Below are 23,609 nucleotides of genomic sequence, written 5' to 3'. Positions count from 1 at the left end.
CGGCTCCCCTGCAGTCTGTGTGAAAGACAGAGTGCTTTCACACTGAGGCGATGCAAGCAGCACGTTTGGAGTGGTGTATACCGCTTCTCCACCACTCCTGCCCATTGATATTAATGGGCACCACTGCCCAAGCAATGTGATTTGGCGCGGTGCTTCACGGGCGCATTTAACCTCTTCTTCGGCTGCTAGCTAGGATTATATGCGCCCCACTAGCAGCTGAATAGCACTGCTAAAACTAGCAACATTTTACCATCAACGCCTGCCCGCTCCAGTGTGCAAGCAGCCTATAAAATAAAAACAAGTACTCAAAACTTTTGGACGGAAAAAAAAAAAAAAAAAAAGACTAACTTTACTGTTTTCGCTTTTTTTTTTTTTTTTTTTTAAATCATTAAGGTGTATTTTGTTTCCCCCCCAAAAAAATGATTTGAAAGACCTCTGCGCAAATAAATGTTGCAACAACCGCTATTTTATTCCCTCAGGATGTCTGCTAAAAAAATATATATACTTTTTGGGGGGTCTAAGTGATTTTCTGGCAGAAAATACAGGACTTTTACTTGTAAGCAACAAGTGTCAGAAAAGATTTAGCCTTTAAATGGTTAAACTGAGAACTTCTACACACAGATGATTTCATTCATTCAAGTGTAAACATTGTATCTTTCTGTTCTTTTCTTGGCAGCCTGCCCAGAGAGGAGGAAAGACGTTTCTATGACGACTCAGGCAACTTACACTGACTTCTATTAGACCCCTTTCACACTGGGGCGTTTTTCAGGCGTTTTTCATGCACTTTAGCGTTAAAAAAATACGCCTGAAAGAAGCCGCAACTGCAATCCCAATGTAAAAGCCTGAGTGCTTTCACACCGAGATCCCTTTCATACTGGGGCGTTTTTCAGGCGCTTCAGCGTTAAAAAAATACGCCTGAAAGAAGCTGCAACTGCAATCCCAATGTAAACGCCCGAGTGCTTTCACACCAAGGCGCTGCGCTGGCAGGGCGTCAAAAAAAGTCCTGCAAGCAGCTTCTTTGCCGCGCTTTTGGAGCGGTGAATAAAGCGCCCCTTCCCATTGAAATCAATGGGTTAGGGCCTGTAAAACGCTATTGGCAGCAGCGTTTTGTGGGCGCTTTTAACCCTTTATTTGGCCACTAGCAGGGGTTAAAAGCGCCCCAATAACGCTCGAAAAACGCTGGTAAAGCGCTGCTAGTTTAAGCGGCGCTTTACGAGCGTTTTTCGGGCGCTGACATTGTGAAAGGGTTCTCAAAGCACTTGGGCTTTCACATTGGGACTGCAGATGAGGCTTCTTTCAAGCGCTTTACAGGCGCTTTTTTTTAACGCTAAAGCGCCTGAAAAACGCCCCAGTGTGAAAGGGGTCTTACAGAAGTCATTTCCAAGTCCCGCTGTTCTAAATCTGCTTTTTCATCAGCTCAATCGGCCGATGCCGATTAATTAAAAAATGGCAAATATCGGCCGATATATCAGTCGACCTCTAATTATGTTGCATTTATTCAAATGGTTGTTTTTCTAACACACAGACAAAACTAAGTTCAAGTCCCAAGGGATCAAAGGAGGTTTGACAGGCAGATTAAGCTGCATCACCCCTTGCATAAAACCCCAGACTAGACTAAAGAACGTGTAGCAAGTGGTCTTTGAAATAAGACCGATAAAGCTGAGACGTGGCCTTTAATAGTACTCAAGGCCAAATTTCATTTCTACCCCTAAATTGTAGAAAGGCAAGAAATCTGCCTACGATATCTCCGAGGGTGCCAACCCTTGGATTCACACCAGGAAACATAAGCCCTCCAGACTCTATAATATATAGTTCTGGAAGCTGGCTTCTTGCATTAATCAGGGTAGAGATAACTGACCCAGAAAGCCCACGTTTCTTCAGAATGTGGGTTTCAATAGCCAAGCTGTTAAATTTATAGACCGTAAGGCAGGATGGAACATCAGTCCCTGTGAGAGCAGATCTGGCCCTAGTGTGAGGGACCATGGACCCTCCACTGTCATCTTTACGATTTCTGCATACCATGACCTACTGGGCCATGCTGGTGCTACCAGAATTACCGGCTTTCTTTCCAGCTTGATCCTGCAAAAGAGTTGAGGCAGCAACTGAATAGGGGGAAATGCAGAGATCAGCGAGAACTGATCCCACGGGGTCACCAACACGTCTGTTCCGCATGCGAGTGGATCCCTTGTTCTGGCCACAAAGTTGACCAACTTCATGTTAAACCTGGACGCTAGGAGATCTATGTCCGGAGTCCCCCATGTTTGGCAAATAGTAAATAAAAAAAAACACCACACACACACACACACACACACACACACACACACACATCAGGGTGAAGAGACCATTCCCCCTGGAATAACTGCTGGCAACTCAAGCAGTCTGCCTGCCAATTTTCTACTCCCGGAACGAAAACTGCCGATAGGCACGGAACATGCCTTTCTGCCCAAGTTAGAATATGGTTCACCTCTCTCTGCGCTGAGAGACTCTTGGTGCCCCCTTGGTGATTGCTATAAGCCACAGCAGTTGTCGGATTGGATCCTGACAGGACAATCCCGTAACCTGAAAGTCCAGGCCTTCAGAGCCAGACGCACTGTGTGAATCTCTAGGATATTGATGGGCAAGGTTCTTTTTCGACCACTGTCCCTGCACAGTTGTCTTTTCTAGTACTGCTCCCCAGCCTGAAAGGCTGGCATCCATCATTACCACTTTCTAGATAACTGATCTGAAGGATTTTCCTTTCAGCAGATTCTGGTTTAGTAACCACCAACTGAGGCTTTGGGACACTTTAGGAACGGCCGCATTGGAAAGTCTAAAGCTTGAATTGTTTTGTTCCAAGTAGACAGGATACTGTTTTGCAACATTCTTATATGGAACTGCTCTGAATGAAGCCATCATCTTTCCTAGCAACCTCATGCAAAGACGAATGGAGGGATCGCCTTTTGACCTGACCATCTGCACCAGCTCTCTGATGGAGTTTCTTTGCCTGAGGCAAGAGCAACTTTTTCTGGGCTGTCTATGATCAGACCCAAGTACTCCAGCCTTTTTAGAAGTATTAAGGAAGATTTCTCTAGGTTGAAAATCCAACCCAAACTTTCCAGGTAACTGGGTGTAAAGGCCCATACACACGATCGGGCTTTTTGACAACAAACATGCAAATTAGCTGTTTTGGAGCAACATCCGACGGTGTGTACGCTCCATCGGACAAACTTTTTTGGTTTTCATCTGACTTTTGTTGGCTGTGCGAACGGACAAACTTTCTGGCAACAAAAGTCTGATGGAGCAAAGTCTGATCGTGTGTACATAAAACCATAGGACTTTTGTACAAACAGGCATGTTCAGAACCAATGCAAAAAGATCAGACAACAATACAGAAGTTGACCAAAGGTGGCGGTAAAGAGCAGAAAAACCACATGATTTGGTGAAAGTTGGCTGAAAAAGTCCTTCTGTGTGTATGCAATACAAGTTCAGGGCCGACGCCCTTTGTACAAAAACCCAAGGCAAAGTTTGTACAAAGTCCTATCGTGTGTATGAGGCTTAATGCGTACTCTTTGCTCCAAACAAGCCAACGGTCTATTAGCAAGATCGTCTAAGAACGCCAAGACTGTTATGCCCTGTGCCCTTAAACCTGGCTAGAGATGGGGCCAGCACTTTTGTAAACACCCGGGGTGCTGTAGCTAGCCTAAAGGGAAAGGCTACAAACTCAAAATGCTGTTCTACCTCGAACTGCGGAAACCTTTGGTGAGCAGGCAATGTAGGAACATGCAGATATGCATCCCTGATGTTGATAGATGCCAGAAGTTCTTCTCCTAGAAGGATAGAAACTGACCTGATCGTCTCCATGGGAAAGGAGCAAATCTTCAGGAACTGATTTCGATTTTTAGATCTAGAATGGGTCTGACATCTCCATTTGGTTTTGGTACCATAAAAAGATTTGAATAAAACCCCAAACCTTGCTCTTTTGTGGGGCTCTGTACGATCACCCCTTGAGATATTAATCAGTCTAGTGCCTGAAACAGATTGTCTTTTCTCCGGATCTTTGGGAACGATTGACCTCAGGAAACAAGACGGTGGAAAGTCACGAAATTCCAGCTTGTACCCCAGCGTTACCGTTGAGATGACCCATCTGTTCTGAATTTCCTCTTGTCAGACTTCTGGAAACTGCAGAACCCAACCTTGGTGAGGAGGTTTGCCTCTTCATGAGGAGGCTTTAGGTTTCTGACCCCAGGACTTCTTTTGAGACGGAGTCTGACCTTGAGGTTTTCCTCTAGAGTCTGATGGCGGAGGCGGTCACCACTGCCTAGAGGCTGAAGCCCCTGGGGCAGGGGAAAGAGCTTGTTTAAATGAAGGGCATTTATACTTTCCTTTTGACTGGCAAAAAGAGTACTTTTCCCACTAGAAATTGTTCAAATATATTTGTCCAAATCTTCCCCAAATAGCCACTCCCCATGAAAATGGAACCCAGTTAGGTGGTTTTTACATGGTGCTTTGGCTGACCAATTTTTTAACCACATGATTCTACACATATGTATAAGCATAAGGCAGGACGTCTGGTGAATAGAATCTTTAATGGCATCTATGGAAATGCATAATGCTTCTGGTAGTTCAGCCAATTCCCAGGATTGTTGTGCAGGAACCTCTTTAAGGGCTGGTCTAAATTGGTCCTTTAAGGATTGACAGATGCCTATTGCAGTGACTGCAGGTTGAGCAATGGCACCTGCCAAGGAGAAAGTAGATTAACAGGGATTCCAACTTTTTATCTGTCGCATTTGTTCATTGTCTACAGGACAAGTTAGGCTTTTATTCACACAGCAAATCGCAGCGTCAACTGCCGGTACTTTTCATTTTTAGGCGAATTTCTCCTCTAGGGGATAGAGAACTGAAAATCTTAGGAGGGAGAAAATGCTTATATGGGTGATCCCAGTCAGCAAAAATAAGCTGTTCTAGTAATGCATGGACAGGAAACGCATGCAAAGGCTGAGAAGGTTTTAAGGAACCCAAGGAAGAAACCGAGAGGTCAGCAGACTCCGTCAAGGGTAGCATGAAAGTGGAATGAACCATCTCCATAAGAGTTTGTATCAGCAATTTCTCAGATTGTGAGGCTGAAAAAGGTTTGTCTACCATTGTTTCCTCCGCAGAGGAATCAGTGGTTTGTTTTTTCCTCCTGCTCACCTGAGGGTAGCACCTCATCCTGTGCTCACTGTTCCCCTTGCAAGCCTAAGCCCTGGGTTCCCGGGGGTCCAGCCGTACAGGAAAAAAACCTTGTGCTTCGATACGAGGCCCCAGGTACCATCCACTTGGGCCTCAGCGGCACTTTGGATGGATCTGGTTTATGGAGGCTATTTAAATCCAGCATGTATTCCTCCTGGAGCTCCTCAGAGCACATCTTCAGTCGTGACCAACACCTTAGACACTGGCGAAAAAAAAAAACAATGTGCTCCTCGAAGCAGGAGGGTTATATAGGGAGTGAACTTCCTGGATTGGTTATACTAGTGTCCATCACCTGAAGGTGGCTTAAAACCCATTACTTACTTAAGGCTCTGTGTCCCATGATGTATGAAAGAAAAAAAGCCGATCACCGACTTCTTCTTTGGGACCGATGTCCCTTACACAGAAGCGGCACAGCCACCTCATCTGTGCGTACCGGTGCCACGTGCCAGTGCCCACACAGGGGAAAGATAAAAATTAAAGATTTGGGTAAAGTGTAGTATGACCGCACAATTGTTATTCAAATTGTGACAGCACTGAAAGCTGAAAATTGGTCTGTGCAGGAGGGAGGTTTAAGTGCCCAGTAAGCAAGTGGTTAAAGGCTGTCAGCAGATCGGCCTCTATAAATTTGGCAGTGCCTAAAATTAGAGAGTAACCGGGCATGTGCAGAGCAGTGTGAGGCAGTGTATTAGTGGATTTTACACACTATAGGCCCTTATTTTTAATGTTTTACATAACTATACCTGCTAAAGGGGCCAGCCTGAAGTAATCTAGCAGGACTTAATTTTCTGACTAAAGTTCCACTTTAAGGAGTTCTAACAGCACTTTTTAACAGCTGGGTGGCACCACCACCATTTTGCACCTCAAGAAAACTACCAAATTAAGTATAGCATGCAGAAATTCAATTTATTTACAATGCACCCTGAACAGAAAACCTGAGAGGAAATCACTGTTGACTTTATGCAGAAAGTGTTAGCCAGCGATCATGTTGAGCCTGCACCAGCTCTTAGGAAAAAAAGGAATGTTACTTCCCATGCTTTGGCATGTACCATCCTTACAAGCCTGAGCAGATTAGGATAGTCTTCAACTCAAATTCTCAAAATAAGAAAGAAAGTGTTTCCCTCAACTATGTCATCTCTGGGCCTAATCTGAACCAATCACCTTACAAGAGTTTTGCTCCACTTCAGACAAGCCAACCAGTTGCCGTTATGGCCAACAATTAGAAAACATTTCACCGTTTGAAAAGACAGACATTTCCTCAGGTTCTGATGGTATCGCAACAATGAACCCATCTCAATTCTCACCGATTCTATATTTGAACTGGTTAATCCTGAGTCAGATAAAAGGAAAACCAGCTATAATAGTTGCACTAAACTTTTCTATGAAGTCAAAGATGAGGCTGACCCTCACCATTTTTAATGCCCTTTGAAGTGGTCTTCCGTTGTATGAGCTATCCATGTTGCTCAATTTGCAACCAATACTGAGGACCATAAAGTGTCTCATGGATGGCACATCTGTAAAGGGCCTCCCGCCATCAAAGAAATTATACGAGCAGAAGAGGTCATCGGGATGTTCAACATGAAGTGTACTCAAAAGATTATCAAAAGATTGATAACTTATCAAAAAGGGACTTAACCTAAGGATAGCCCGCTCTACAAATTGAACGCAATGATTGATCACAACAAACTACTTTGAGTTGGAAGTCACATACAGAAGTCCAACCTGTTTAATGAGGAACAGAATCACCTTACTGTTCCAGGTCGACATCACATCACTGCTCTGCTGGTTCGATACCACAAAGAGCAAGTTCAGCACCTTGCCAATGTTTTCTGGAGTTGTTGGAACCTTTGCAACTTTCAAGGTCATGGCAAATGGCAGACCCAACCTACAATTGTCTTAGAGTCTTATTGAAAGGAACGTATGTCCACCACAGCCATTGGCCAATGGGTCTCATTACAAAGACGGTGTAAAAAAAAAAAAATGGTGGAAAGGAACAGTGTGACACTTTTGCCAACGGTAAAGGATTTGTCTTCTAAACCAACGATTTGATGCAAAGGGATGGAGTATCTTACAGACACCAGTAAACTTTACAAGTTTTGCAGTATGTCAATGTTTGCATTATTCATTATCCATGTTTTTATTGTTCTTTCAGGTTCTATCCATTATTTTTTTCAAGTGGTTCCTGAATATTTTTCTCTTCCAAGGTTTGGACTTGATTCTCAATTGTTTAAAATTTGAAAGCATAACATTTCGACAGGGAGTATCATGTCACACATGCATTCTTTGTTTGCCTTTAAATAATTTTGTCCCTTCCCTACTCTAACTAGGAGATGCTCTGTATAGCTAGTCCCATTCTCTTTTCAGTGCTTCTTTAGTTTCTGTTCTGAGCACATGTAATTGCTGAAGCTAGACAAACTATGACCTAGCTAATCATCTGTGAAGATCTGCTCGGATTTTCAATTAAAGCTTTTTACAATCTGCAAGATATCATTTAGATCCAGTCACTGTCTGTTAACAATGCTGAGATTGTAAGTGATAGCCATCTCACCCCAACCGGATCAGTTAGAGAGATCATACTTGCAATGCCTAGTTCGGGGAAACAGAACAATCTTTGAAAATTAAAGACAGGAGTTGGCTAGTTGCCATGCACAGCTGCCCCAGTTTTAATATATTCCCCTCACCCAGATCTTATATACACATACATACAAATTGAGGTGTGTGCTATACACAGTTTTGATATCTTCATTTTCAAATCCAAGGAAGCAGTGTTGCATAACATTTGTAGGAATAGGGGGAAAAAAAATAATAAAAATCTGCGGACTTACCATACTCATAAAACTGGGATTGTTGAGCAGCCCAGCTAGATCAAAACCACCAGGAGCAGCCATCTGTAGTAGAAACAAATGGTCAGTTAATTTCCAATGACCAGGATTGCACCAAGTATCAAAACTAAAGCCAAGACACTTACTGGACTTGGAAGCTCCTTCATTTTCTGTTCAGCAATCTTAAGGTTTGATTTATAGGTATCGTTATCGGGATCCAGCTCCAGTGCTCTTTGGTAAAAGCTCACAGCTTCAGAGTGCTTGTTCAAACTTGAAAGTGCCAATCTGGAATCATAAAAGAAGAAGAAATACATGTGACAAAAAAGTAAGTTGTAAGCAAGTCGTATATAAATAAGGTTTTAACTTGCTTACCCCATTCTGCCATATGCTTTGCTGTAACCGGGGTCAATGGATATAGCTTCTTCACAGTCCCGCACAGCCCCAGCATAGTTTCCTATTTTACTGTAAGCTGCAGCCCTAAACAGTGCAAAAACGTTAGAAGTTAAATACATACTGGATGAGTCAAACTCCTCCATAGCAATCAATAGGATTGGCAGGAACAGTTTCCTTACAAAGGATGGGCTGCTATGAGCAGGGTTACATAGTGAAGTTCGTTGGATGGGGAGAGAAGCAAACGATTTACCATGCATGCTATTGCTCAGGGGGATTAATGGACAACAGATACAGTTGTCCATTACAAGAATGAATATTTAAAAGACTATTCCAAGCACCAATGATAATATAGCAGTAAATTGAATCTTGTGATGAATTGCTGACAGAGCTGTAATGTATTACTAACCCATCACCTTTCTTGATTTCTCCGTGTTTAGAATGAAGGCATCGGCTAGCATTAGTTGAGAAAATAAAATATAAAAATTCACCTACTGCCAAGATGTGCCTTCACTCTAAACCCAGAGAAACCAGCAAGTGCATATATTTTTATATTTTTTTATTAATCCCAGAGTTCAGCTTTCTATGCAGCTTTTAAATTCCTGATGAATGGGGAAATGCTCTTGGCCCCTAAAACATGAAGGCCATTTTCTTCCATGCCCACATGCTTAGAAATACAGTAAAATGACCTACATATTGAATTTCAAGGCCAGTGGTGAGGCGCTTTCATTACTTTCTTCTTTTTTTAGAAACAGTAACAAAAAGCCGAATGGGGTTCTAGCCTTCCCCTAATCTATTTTAATTTTCATCTGTGTGCCACACAGATTTCCATCTCCCCACAGGCACACGAGGCATATTACAAAAATTGCTGGACTGAACAAGACTTAGGAAAGTGAGTGGAAGGCCAATTCTAAAGCCTGCCCTGCCCCACATATTACTTAAAGGCTGTCAGGAGACTCTACTCCCTTAACCGTAATTGAATGTCCTCATCTTCCTGACAAGGTTCATCAGTTAAGCGGATGTTTGAGCTTAAAAAAAAAAAAAAAAAAGCCTGATAGGACTCTCAAAGTCCCCCATGGCAGCACTTCCTGCAACAGGAAAATGTGGAGCAGGCAGTTTGATTTTTCAAGATCTCTCAGTTTCCTGTACCTCACAGGAGGATGCTGGCATGGGGTGTAGTGGAAAACTGTTACTGTTGTCATCTTTGCTCTAAAAGGGGGTTTCCTGTCAACTCCTGGGCAACTGAACCCAGTCATTGGAACAGAAAGCAAATCTCAATTGCGACAGACAATTAAAACCTGAAAAAAAAAAAAAAAAAAAAAACTGAGGTTCTGAAACTTTTCAAAACCAGAAGAGGTATCACCATTGGACACCTCTAACCTCCCGTTTGTTTGACAACTCAAACATTTTGGGTTTTACTGTACCAAGAACAATGGCAACAAAGAGAAATAGGGAGGATGAGAGTATTCCGAGCAGGGGCACAGGGAATACAAACCCAAAAGTGGTTTTACAGTTTCATATGATATTATAATTTAAGATTTTTTTTAGCTTTACATGCACCTTAAGGCAGCACGATTTGCAAGGAGCAGTACTGACATTAACCATAATGGTTTGTCACTCACCTCTTAAATAATAAGGTCATGAAGGATAAATGCTTATTAGCTATGATGGACTTATAGTTTTGTACATTTTACTTTTCCTACACGTACCCAAATATACTCCAAATTATTTACTTACTTTTACTCTATTTAGTTCATACATAATAATTTTAACTTAAATAATTTAACTTGTTACTGATTTCCAAAGACCAATGCACTTAGAGCTCAAAAAAATAAAAAAATAAATAGCATCCCAAATCCTTAAATATGAATTCATGGGCGGCACAGTGATGTAGTGGTTAGCACTCTCACCTAGCAGTAAAAAGTGTCACTGGTTCAAATCCCAACCATGACACTACCTGCCTGGAGTTTGCATGTTCTCCCTGTGCCTGCGTGGGTTTCCTCCGGGTACTCCGGTTTTCTCCCACACTCCAAAGACATGCAGGTAGGTTAATTGGCTTCTGTCCAAAATTGGCCCTAGTATATGGATTGTGGGCAGGGACCAATGTGAGTGTACAATGTACAGGGATAGGGGTAGACACTCACTCAGGTTGAACTGGATGGACTGGTGTCTTTATTCAACTTTACCAACTATAAAACTATAAAGCCAATTTTACTAAAGAAAAAACAGTCACGTCAAGAAGTTACAAAATAGAAGCTTAATGTTGCAAGTATGTCCTTTCTGGGTTTAGTCTATACCTTACTGGAACTGTGAAAGTAATGGATAACTCCATTAGTCCTCCTTTCAGCTTAAATAAAAAGTCATGTTACCAAATCACAGCCAATCTTTGGACAGCAATATGTTAGCCAATTTAAGAAGACCATATTTCACAGAGTAATAAGTACATACCTATTGCAGTAATAGACCGCATTAGCTGGGTTATGCTCAATAGCTTTGGTGTAGAAAGAGACAGCACTTTCAAAGTTTTCCAACTTCATTTGTTCGTTACCTTAAAATACAATGCAGATATTTTCCATTTTGTATATACAAAAAGGTATGCTTACAAACATGATGACTTGTCCATATCTCTCGGCAAAAAAATGATGCCCCATGGTAGTCTGTCTGAATTAAAATGTCACGTTTGCGTTTCAAAGCAGCAGCAAAGAACGAAATATAGAAACTGAATAAATGCTTTGGGTATCAGTCAGTTGTGCTTTAAAGGGGAACTTTACTTCAGGAAGAACATTCTAACAGGAAGGCTTTTTATTCAGGAAGGGACATACTCAGACTAAGCTACTCACCTGCCTGCTGAGAAATTGCTTTAGATTTCACACTTGCCCTGGACATGCACCATTGGCATACCTTAGAGTCACTGGGGCTTGATGCGACTAGCATTTTCCACAAAGAAAAGGATGTTTGTGCCTTCTTTCAAAGAAAGCGAGAGACAATGCATTTTGGCACTGTATGTAGTATATTCTCTACTTGCTGAAAACATTAGCTCGGATCCTGGTTATGGTGTTCAGCTGCTGATTTTTTTATTGTTTTTTTTACCAAGCGCAGATTTTTTTCTATTTTTTCAATATTAAAGCATCACTTTTAGGAATTGGCCTAAAGTACTCCCAACGGATCCAAAAAGCACTAGTATATCTTAAAACAGGGGTGCCCAACCAGTAGCCCGGGGGCCACATGTGGCCCTCGGAGCCTCTGATGTGGCCCTCGACCTCTCTAATGGTGAGTTGGCAAGCCCAGATTGTGGGTTGCTGACCCGCCATCCCAGAGCATCAGTGTTAATGAAGCCGGCGGTAGACAAAGTGGCTACAGAGCTGCATAAACCGATACTTCCTGTATAGCGCCACCTCCTGGTACAGGCGGAGTGATACCAAATGCACTCTGCCTGGGACCTCAACAGCCGGCAATACCTAAATGGAAGACTTATTAAAGGTAAGTTTATTACTAAAAATCAGTGTATGTATGGGCATATCTGTTCTGCGGTGGTTACTGAGCTGCTTTCAAACTGATCCGCAGGTGCAGCGCAGAACACCTGTGGGTTGCCTGCACTGAGCCATAGACTTCTGTTATTACCTGCAGGTGTGGTGAGCTTTCAGAAAGTGCATCACAAAGGTGTACTGCACTTGCAGTACAGGTAAACCACAGCACGTCAGTGTGAAAGCAGCATTAGGCCCCTTTGGCATGATCGGTCTGACCCAATCGGACCCTCTGTTTACCTCTGCTGAGCCACAAATGTAAACGGACTTGTGGCCGTATACACCCACCTACCTCCAATCTGGTCCACTAAAAAACAAAAAAACAGAAGAGGGGGATCCCTCCCATTCCATCATGGCAGATCAGATCGGAGGGCCGATAGAGTAGAGCGAGCCATGTCCGTGTCTGCTCTGCATATGCAAGGTGGACATGGACCCGTCATCTGCCCGCCCCACTCATTGTGGCCCACGGCTGGTTACCAAGTTGCTTAAGTGGCCCTCGCTCTTTAAAAGGTTGGGCATCCCCGTCTTAAAAGATCCTCAGACCCATTAGGTATTCAAAGAGGAAGATCATAGAAAAAAGGCAAACAGAGAGGGAGGGTAAAACAATGACCCCACCAGGAGGCTAGAGGGAACAAAAATATGGGAGAAATTGTAAAAAAAAAAAATATATATATATTCTTTCCTCTTTTACTAGCCTTAGGTTCACCAACACCTTAGGATTGTACTACATAGTCATCAGCAAAGATGGAAAACCTGCAACCACCTAAAATTAACAAAAAGGGAAAGTGTCGATATGCAGGACTAGGGTAGTACTGATGAAGTATCCTTTTCAAAAGTTATTCTGAAGATTAGGTTTCCTATCTAGTTGGGGATGTATCCATCCAATACAAGATTCTGGAAGATGACAGCAATTTTTCACATGCTGTAGAACAATATTGAAACTTAGACTGGTGTGTTCTACCATAAACAAACTCCTCAATTTTGTTCAGATGTCTTGTTTCATATTGTTTTAAACACCCTCCATACCCTCCCTGGACTTCATGTTCACAGCAGGGGAAAAAAAATAAAAATAAACTGAGAACCTGAAGATGAAGTAGGAGTATTACAACATCAACATTGGATTACCTACTGGAACCCAAACAGAAAACAATTGTTTTATTGTGCTTAATTTTCCTGTCTTTTTCCCTATAGAAAAAAGGTATATATTCTGGGAGATAAAACATATGCAAAAAATAAAACGTTAAAAGCAATGTAAAAAAATATTTACCTTCAGTTTTTAGTCTTTCAGCTTCTGTTACATCCTCTTCTGATGGTGACTGTTGATTGGAAGTTATATTTGGAACTTCCTAAAGAAAAGGTTATTAACATGGTTTATGCTTCAATAGGACAATATGTTCAATCTACTGCATTTGTAACTGAAGCCTATATAAATATTTTTCTGGGGTGCCTACTATACAGTCTTAGCCTTGATTTACAATTTTTTATTCATACATCTAGGTTACATTTTGAATAAGCAGAGATGTATTCTGTTTCTGGAAATACTTGTGCAAGCATTTCAATGAATATAAAAGCAATAGAGAAGACAAAGTTCTCATAAAACCACCAACTCTGAGAAAAGCAAGAATTTGAATCATATCTGTGAAGGTTCTCATTTATCCAGGTCATGGTACAGCTGGTAGGGATTACTCACTTCTACTTGTTCTGCAATACTGAAGAGGTTTTTTAGTTTCCAAGACACTATTCAGTTCTAATGAGCGTCAGGAAAATACTCCAGAGTTTAAATCCACACAGGTAGCCATGTAACTCACGATAACACAATGGTTCCACAGCTTTCAACCCTTCCATCCTGTACTTGGGCAATACACTGGGGTATGTAAAACTCCTTAAAACTGAAGAAAGGGCACGGAGAAGCTAAGAAATAGCTTCAACATTACAGAACAAGTCCAGTTGATTGAATAATTACAGGAAAATTCATTAGATTAGCAGTGTATAGCCATTTTCATCTGTAAAAACTAGAGGTAAAATAAAGATTTTTTTTATTAAATCATCTCTTTGTTTTTACAGATAAGCTGGCTTTATTGTAATCATAAATGTAAATATGAAACTGAGATGAGCCACGATAGTGACTATAACGTGCAGCAGATGACTGGCTGTTTGCATAAAATTATTCCAGGGGTGGCAATTCCATCGGGAGACAAGGAATGCCAACCCCTTTCAGCAGCGATGTGATAAAGGAAGATTTAATTACGTCCTCTTAGAGCAGGTTATATGGTCTCAGGACAGGGACCTTTAACCCCTAAAAAAAAAAAAAATAATAATAATAATTCCGTAGGGATGTGTGTAATTTATATTCCTTGGGATCTAATGTGGGTATATTTCCACACAAAACCCCCAGTATATATCCATTTATTATGCATAAAGGCAGTAAAATATAACAAAAGTTGAGACCTATTGGAAAGGCATCATTCATAAATGTGTTTTATATTAATATCAGGACAGTCCTGTGACACTTGTACTACCCTGCTTCCCCCAAAAATAAGACCTAGCGTGATTGTCGGTGATGGCTGCAATATAAGCCTTACCCCCCCCCAAACAAGCCCTACAAGGACTTTATAAGCCCTACCCCCCCCAAGTAAGTCCTAGTTAAAGTCCTTGTAGGGCTTGTTTGGGGGATAGGGCTTATATTGCAGCCATCACGCTAGGTCTTATTTTCAGGGAAACAGGCTAAGTGTATTTGTATAATCATAAATACACCCAGTTTACCAGTGTCACAGAAATTTCTTGATATACTGTAACTAAACACACACTTATGAATGGTAGGTTTCCAAAAAGTTCTTTAACGCCATTTTTTATTTTAACCTATTTTCTTGCTTTTCGTTTTTCTTTTTAATTTTCATAGAAAAGTTTTTTTTCCACCCATGATCTTGTGAGATCATGGGCACAAATCTCACGTCTCTTCGGTTCTACTATATAATCGCAGTAATACACCCTGGCAGAATTTATGATTTCTTGGCCATTTTTCAGAGAATTTGAATGAGAACACAAAAACTTTTTTCACTCATGGTTAGTGCAAAGCCCCATACACACTATCAGATTTTCTATCAGATTTTTTGCTAATTTTTGTCTTCAGATTTACCAAAACCATGTAGTGCAAGGGCCTGCCTGATTGCATACACATTGAAACTCCTAAAGGTTTGACCTCATATTATATGGTTTTGGTAAATCTGAAGACAAAAAACAGAAGAAAATCTGATAGTGTGTATGAAACCATTGATCATCAACTGTGTTTACTCTTTTTAAATCATAAATTAACACAGAAGCTACCCAAATGACCCGATCAAAAGTTTACATACTCCAGTTCTTATAACCGTGTATTGCCCCCTTTAACATCAATGAGAGCTTGAAGTCTTGTGGTATTTGTGGATGAGGCCCTTTACCTTCTCAGATGGTAAAGCTGCCCATTTCCCTTGGCAAAAAGCCTCCAGTTCCTGTAAATTCTTGGGCTGTCTTGCCTGAACTGCACATTTGAGATTTCCCCAGAGTGGCTCAATGATATTGATGTCAGGAGCTTTGAGGCTTGTCTCTGTGCCGTTTGGCATATTATAAGCAGGATACTTTGTGGCATTTGCATAGTAATGGCCTTCTTCTGGCGACTTGACCATGTAGCCCATCTTTCTTTAAGTGCCACCTTATTGTGCATCTTGAAACAGCCACACCACATGTTTTCAGAGAGTCCTGTATTTCACCTTTAGTTATTTCTGGGTTTTCTTTGCATACCGAACAATTTTTATGGCAGGTGTGGCCGAAATTTTAGTTGGTCTACCTGACTGTGGTTTGGTTTCAACAGGACCCATCATTTTCCACTTCTTGATTAGAGTTTGAATACTGCCAATTGGCATTCTCAATGCCTCGGATAGCTTTTTGTATCCATTTCCTGTTTAATACAGTTCAACTACCTTTTCCCGCAGATCCTTTGACAATTCTTTTGCTTTCCCCCTTGACTCAGAATCCAGAAACGTCAGTGCAGCACTGGATGAAAGATGCAAGGGTCTGTCAGGAGTCCAGAAACTCACTGACCTTTTATACACACACACCAATTACAAGCAAACAGATCACAGGTGAGGATGATTTCCTTTAATAGCCATGCAAACCCCTTTGTGTCAGCTTGGGAGCATGTTATCAGGCCAAAATCACCAGGGTATGTAAACTTTTGATCAGGGTCATTTGGGTAGTTTCTGTTGCCATTATGATTTAAAATGAGTAAAACTGTTGATGGATAATAAAATGGCTAAAAACATTTTTTTTTGCTATACAATTACTTAGAAAAAAAATTTATAAAGTTTGGGGATTTTAACACTCTAGGGAATAAAATGGTAGTCGCAATACTTTGTCCCACCGCATTTGCACAACAGTCTTACAACTTTTTTTTGGAAAAAATACACTTTAAACAAAAAAAAAAAAAATAATAATTTTTTATAAATTATATATAATTACATAATACAACAGTAAAGTTAGCCCAATTTTTTTTTTTTTTTTTATATTGTGAAAGATAATATAACGGGAAGTAAATTGAGACCCAACATGTTCATGCTGAAAAAAATAAAATAAAAAAAAATAAATAAAAAATTGTGCCCGCTCGTGGAATGGCAACTAACTTTAAGGGGGAAAAAAAAATAAAAATAAAAAAATTCGACAGGTTCCACGTTTTAAGTTACAGAGGAGGGCTAGGGCTACCGCGGCGATACCTCACGTGTGGCCTGAACACTGTTTTAATATACAGGCACTAGTCATGTATGCAATCTTGTGGCGAATCCGCCGCAGAGACCACTTTTATCTTGTAGCGGACCACCCGCTAAAGACGAGGATACCAGGGTTAGAGCAGCCAACTGCTGCCATAACAAACGATATCCTCCTTCAAAGTCATCACGTAAAACGACGGTGGGCGGTCCGGAAGTGGTAAAACTACTAAAACATCACCTGAACTAAACTGTAAATATGAGTAAACTATTTGTACCCCACATGCAAATAAAAAAACTGTGCAAGACAAACTAAATTAATACTACATTTTCTGATATATCTGTAGAGCACTAGATACAGTGCACCTGGAATGTATACAAAAGCGTTTCACTTTTTCCACATTGTGTTATGTTACAGCCTTATAACAAAATGGATTAAATTCATTTTTTGCCCTTAAAATTCTACAAACAATACCCCATAATGAAAACGTAAAAATTGACAGGTGTGTGCCTTTACAAATCATGTCCAATCAGCTGAATTTACCACAGGTGGACTCCAATCAAGTTGTATTAACAGGATGCACCCGAGCTCAATTTTGAGTGTCATGGCAAAGACTGCGATTTTTTCTGTTTATTTTTAATACATTTGCAAAGATTTTAAACAAACTTCTTTCATGTTATTATGGGCTATTGTTTGTAGAATTTTGAGGTGCGGTCGCGTGACGCTGTACCCAGGAAAATGAATTGAATCCATTTTGGAATAAGACTAACATAACAAAAAGTGAAGCGCTGTGAATATTTTCCGGATGCACAGTATATCAAGTCTACCTTTTCTGTAGCTGATGCAAAAATCTCTGGGAGTGTCTGACATACGGCCAAGCTGCGATCCTCTATTGAAACGTCAAACGCTGTTTCCAGACACTGGATTGCAACTGTGGGAACAAGATAAAAGCAGTTCATTACTGTACAAAATTTCAATATCATATAAGCAAAGGAACAGTTGGACAAGTTAAAGAGAAAACATTTTTAAAGTCCTCGAGTTACAAACATCTGACTTGCATACAAACTGTACTTAAGAACGAAGGCAGCGCAAAGTCATGCTGGTCCTGGAAATCTTGTTGCCACCTACTGTCTTTCAGACCTGTCAGCAATCCCTGCATGGCCAGTTAACCCTTCCCTATGCTATTCAAAACATAAAAATAATTTTAGGCTAGTGTTAGGCCAACCATAGATGTTTGGAATTTTGGCCGGTTCAACAGGAATGAGATTTGAACCATGTGAAGGCAGGCAGAATATGTACCAAGTTGATCAATCAACTTGGGTACAACCAGCCTGCCAGATTTACTTGCAATTATCGCTAGCGGCTGCTAGCAATAATCACTGTCAAGTGTGATCGCCTCCGGAAGAATACAATGTCTCAGCAGGAGAGATTCCCCTGTCAACACGGTCTGTTGATGGGGGAATCATGCACATTTCTTTCCTGCAACCCGTGGGTGCTCCTTTTCCAGAGACAAGACAGAAAATACGGGGCTATGTCCCCAAAAACATAGGATGGGGAAAAAAATAAATAAATTATATATTACTCGAGGATTAGTTCAGTTTTGGGGTTTTAAGCAGATCATATATCCAAAGTGAATGGAACAACTGCCTTTTGACAGTTATTGGAAGAGGTGTGCCTAATGAAAAGAAGATTGCCTCTTGCTCCTGTCTTGGTGGCAATTTTAAAAATAGACTTTTGTACACAATGTAAACTTTTTCTTTAGCAGTTCAGGGGGGGCGGGGGACAGCCGACCTCAGGAGTCTACACTCTACCTCAGGGAGATTGGATACATTTTTTTTTTTAAACCTCATAAACAAAGAAAGGGGAGGTCTATCCAGTTTAACGATACTAGGCCAAACACATTGAAAGCCTTGAGATCCAAGATAAATCAAACATATCTGTTTGTTTGGGTACTATAAATAACTTTGAATTAAAATCCTGGAAATCGCTCCAAAGCTGGTAAAGGAATCACAACTCTCAAAAAAATGAGATCCTGTAGAGCCTTGAAAAAGGTGCAAAGTGCAATAAGGTTAACGTGAAGTGGTAAAAATAAAGACAAAACAATCAGTAGGAGATAAAAGACAGATTCTAAGATAACCTCCCTAAACCCAGCATCCAAAATTTGGCAACAGTCAATAAAACTCTCTAAATCTGTTGTCCATAGTTGGGGGGGGGAGTCCATGTTGCATTAAGTATGAGAAGGAGAATTTTTGCTTAGATCGAGGCATAATTTTTGAACAACAGAAGAATTCAGAGCTTTCTTACTGAGAGGGAAAGGCTCACCAAAAAGGGACCAAATGGGGGAGCGCCTCAGTCTACTCATCTGAGAAATGCAAGTGTTTTCCCTTCATATGCATTGATAACTGCAGTCAGAGAGGCTCCAAAAAGAAAAGCCTATTGTTTGTAAAGGGAAAAGTCACAAGGAACTTAAACCTTGTACAGATGATTGGATTTTTCCGCAGACAAAAAAACACAGATTTTTGTCCGAAGGCGCGTGCCTGGATTTTGTCTTGCATACAATTATCAGCCAACAAAAAAACACAAACATAGTGATGTACTAGGACTCGAAAAAGAGCAAGTTCAATGGTCAGACGCCACCCTTTGTGCTCCTTCTGCCAATTTCGTGTTTGTGACGAAACGTCCCTACACTCTGCTTGAGTGCTTTTGTCATATACCACTTCCTCCCATTCTGAATATAGATATCAGATATTCCAACCGCTCTCAAGCACAAGACAAGACTTGTTTAGCTGCTGACATGGACTCTTTATTAGACCCAGAATACAGTCTTTTTATACACTTTTAAAAGGGGTTAGATAACGAGGTAGGGCTGGCTCCTGGATACTCCCCCCTAGTAAACACATAGCAGACAACTATATAATTAGCATGTTAATTAACAAACAATAGGTGAAAAACTCTGTCAAGCCAGACTAGACTTTACATTATAGAAGAAAACAGACAGGTGGCTGGAGTTGATGATATTAGCATCTAACAGTTTGTGTCCCAACAGTATGATTCAGTCACTATTGCTAATATGGCATATACATATACAAACTGTGTCTTGGGGTGACATGGACCTGAATCCAAAGTGAAACCACCTCAGGGTTCCCCAAGCATACATCTCACAAAGAGCATGGTTCCCCCAAATGCCAGAGGCTGGCATTCAGTCCTCTCCAAAATTCTCTGTCCCCGGTGAATCTGTCACAGTGTTAGTAGAAGATTGGCGAGTGTTGAGTCACACTTTTCAGTTAGTTTCTGAACGGCGGTTCGTCAACCAGCCATGTTGCAGCATCAGAGGAGATAACATGTTATTTATTATTGGCCTTATTGCGAGTTATTGCTTTGACCCAAGTCCAATCCAAGAACAGGAGGAGGATTTATTGGACCAAAAATTGGTTGCTTTATTAATTGTGACCAATTATGTCATATGTCTTTGCTGTGGAAGCTCCAGGAAAATAATCCAGATAATTTTAGGAATTATCTCTCGATGACGGACCCCTGCTTTCACCAACGTTTGACATTGTTGACCCCCTATATTAAGCAGGACACATGCATAAGGCTTTTATTTTTTGTTTAAATAATAATGATTTGTTTAGTTTAGTTTAGTTATATGTTCTATATTTTTGGATGTATACAATGCACTTTTTGGTTAAGTTCTATGGGCAGATAGCATGTCTAATTTTATTTGCTTTATTTTTTAACGCACAATCAAAAAATTGGAGAATACTACTTGGCTATGTGTTTTACTTCAAATGACAGTTTGGGAATAGGCAGTTACATTTAAAAAAAATACAATGTAAAATTAACAAGGGACACCAACATAGTTGCATCTTTGATCTTAAAAAAAAACAAAAAAACAGGATAATGGTGTTGTAACTTGCCCCCCCCCCCCCCAAAAAAAAAATTAAACCACTGGGGGGGGGGGGGGAACCCTTTGAAAATGTGTTTGCAATAACTCAGTATCACCAGCAAAGCAGCTTCATTATTATCCCATTAAAGAAGAAGAGAATGTGCGAAGCATTTCGAGATTTCATAATTTGCCATGTCAATTGTCCAATGGAGCATACAAATGGTTGGATTTTCCGCCAACAGCCTGCCATCACACAATTCCTGTTGGAAAATTTGATCGTGTGTACACTGCTTTAGAAGTTTTGCCCAGAGATCAACAATTGAGCTGCGAGACTTTTCATTATTGCAGTCATAGCATTGATATGGGCAATCATCACTCTGTTCAGGGAGGCATCACATATGTACTTGGCCACCAGAACCAACCTGCTATATCAAGTATTAAGGTGAGCCCTTTGGATTAAAGTTACTGATATGGAATCTTGCTTGCTCTTCCATAGCCTGGCGCATCCATGTACTGGAAAAACTGGTCTAAAAGCCCAACTAGCTAAAAAGAACTTGTTTGGCCAAGGTCTCCATTTGTCCACTGGTTTCTTAAAATATTCAGAATTGGCAACTGGCATAACACTTTGTTAAGGCAACACACAGGTGGGATCACCAATGGTGCCACTAGCCACATCTTCACCAATTCCTCAGAAAATTAGCAAAAGTTATCAAAGCATTTTGGGACAGAAAACGCCATCAGAGGTGGTTGATTACTGAATGGTGAAAAGCTTAGACCTGACTTTCAACTTCTGTGCAATGAAAAGATCTATGCTTCAAAAAAATTCCCCTTTAGTAAGCAAGGATAAGTAGTTTACGTCAGATGCATGCAGTGGCTGAGGTCTCTGAGGACTCCCTTGAGACAACTCACTCTGGATCAGACTTAACAGAGGATCCGTTGTTGGGGGAAGAGGATCGTCTTTAAGACCGCTATGGTCATGATGGATGCCTGAGGCCTCTCTAGTACTTTAGGTGATGGGGCAGAAAACCCTCAAATACAGGACCTAACTGTGAAAACATAAGCGGGACTTACCCATACCATGATCAAAATCATGAAAAATAGTCTGTAGAGGTCCACCAACAACAAACTGTCCTTCATTCTTAGACAGGCTGCCAGAGTCAAGGGAGAACAGTGTGGGGGAAAAAAAATAAAAAAAATCAGGTGTTGACATTAGAGACCATTGCACTAATGCTGAGGGTAAGATCCTAGACATGAGTTCCTGCAGATACAAAGGGACAGGAGCTAATCAGGACTGATCAGTACCTCCTTTTCCGCGCTGGGAAGCTATCCTAGTTAGCACTTACAGAAAGCATGTGGTCACCAGGAATCTCAGTCTGCTATGTCCTCAGATGTGGATAGAAGTGTAAATGCAGGAGTAGAGAAGTGCTGCAAGGATTACCTTCCAGCACAGTTCCCACACCATAGTGGGAATACCACCAACTTCCTGGTAGAGAGGCACCCAAAGACGCACACACTATGAAGTCTGCTGCTGCAGTGAATCTAGCATCTGGGGGCCCTGTGTGACACTGCCAACAACTGCTGCCAGAAGATCATGTAGGAGAGAAGTGAAGTTTAATAGTTGATACCAAAATACACCAAACTAGTTCTGTATGTTGAAGGGATTCTGCGAGTCATGTCGACCTACACATCTCTAGGATTACCAAATTATACATCTGTTACTTCTCCAGTGGAACATGAGTGGTAGAACTGAAGTCCTTGTGAAATTGTTTTTAACATGAGATTAAATGAATATAAGATCGATAGATTTTTTTTAAAATGTATTTAAAGTCTCATTACACTTACTTCTGTATTTGTATGTTGAAGGGAGTGTAGTCACTGAGAAAGCCTGCTAGAGGCAAGGGCTATACCTGGGATTTTTTTTTCATTCAGTTTCTGAATGGATAGAAAAGTTTTTTGCCTTTTGTGTAGGAATGAACAAAAACTGTTACCAGGACAGATACTGCAGGTAAGCATCCAAAACGAAAAAGCCATAAACTGAAGGATTCAAATTCTTCCCACTCTTACCGAAACAAAAAAAAAAAAAAAAAACAAAGAAAATAACATATCTTCCTATTGCAGTCAGTTTCTATCACAGCAGTGGTTTAAAACTGGCTTGTTGGCTAGTTTGAATAGGACGACATTGATAGACAGGCAAACCAGTAAAGTATAGAAGTCCACATCCAAAACTGCATCTGGGTACATCTTTATTCAAACCAAGAGACACATTAATTGTAATATAGCTCTAGTATTTTAAGTAGAACTTCATATACCCATAAGGTGCTTAATGGGCTTTTAATAAAATCAAAGTACAATAAAGTACGTTAATATATTTTCTTCAGTTGAGCGATTGTCATAAATTATTAATGCCCTGTAATGCAGGGATGGAACGAGTTCCCTAGCAATAATGTAAGCTTGAAAATTTGTCATAAGATAGCCAGGTGTAGCATAAAATACTCCAATTTAAGCCCCCATTCACACCTGAGTATTTTATTGCACATTTTCATGCATTCTCCTCCCCATGACATCAAAAATGCTATTTTTTTTTTTTCTATAATGGCTGTTCACATCTCTATACACTCACCGCACAAGGGAGGTACAAAGCCTTGCTATGCTGAATGCAGAGGGATTTATATGTGAGGCGTGGGCATACCCTAATCTTTATGATCCTTGAGATAAGCAATCTAAAGAGGAGCAGTAGGCAAAGGACGTTGGGAAAGCAGGTGTACCCAGATTGGCAGTCATACCCTTCCACACAGCCACAGTAAGCCTCTATGTTTGCAGGACCAAGTATGCCTATATACTACATGATGTCAGTACACATAGGCTGTCACAGATTATACTGCTTTCTTTCCATTCAACCAATCAAAAATAAATGTCTGACCTTGTATACACGCACAAAAACGTCTGAAAAACGCTCAGCTTAGGTGTAAATGAGGGCTAAGAAGAAAAACACAAAACTGAAAATTGTAAATCCAAAATATTTTCAAGACTGAATGAATAGCACAT

At 40.7% G+C, this 23,609-nt stretch overlaps 1 protein-coding gene across 1 annotated transcript in view; it reads right to left on the bottom strand.

Annotated features, from left to right (window-relative positions):
- Window positions 1–23,609, bottom strand: part of SGTA (small glutamine rich tetratricopeptide repeat co-chaperone alpha) — a 65,155-nt gene that overhangs the window by 31,008 nt on the left and 10,538 nt on the right. Inside the window, exons 3-8 of the mRNA XM_077475873.1 lie at window positions 17,506–17,609; window positions 13,209–13,287; window positions 10,866–10,965; window positions 8,400–8,504; window positions 8,174–8,312; window positions 8,031–8,093 (exon numbers count right to left, since the gene is read on the bottom strand). Coding sequence (XP_077331999.1) covers window positions 8,031–8,093; window positions 8,174–8,312; window positions 8,400–8,504; window positions 10,866–10,965; window positions 13,209–13,287; window positions 17,506–17,609 — 590 coding nt within the window. The remainder of the gene's footprint in view (window positions 1–8,030; window positions 8,094–8,173; window positions 8,313–8,399; window positions 8,505–10,865; window positions 10,966–13,208; window positions 13,288–17,505; window positions 17,610–23,609) is intronic.

This window comes from Lithobates pipiens, unplaced genomic scaffold, assembly GCF_037356315.1.
Source record: "Lithobates pipiens isolate NorthernLeopardFrog02 unplaced genomic scaffold, aLitPip1_a1.2 Scaffold_13, whole genome shotgun sequence".
Classification (NCBI taxonomy): Eukaryota; Metazoa; Chordata; class Amphibia; order Anura; family Ranidae; genus Lithobates; species Lithobates pipiens.
Note: the sequence above shows the minus strand (reverse complement) of the source record. Positions and strands in the feature narration are given on the sequence as shown.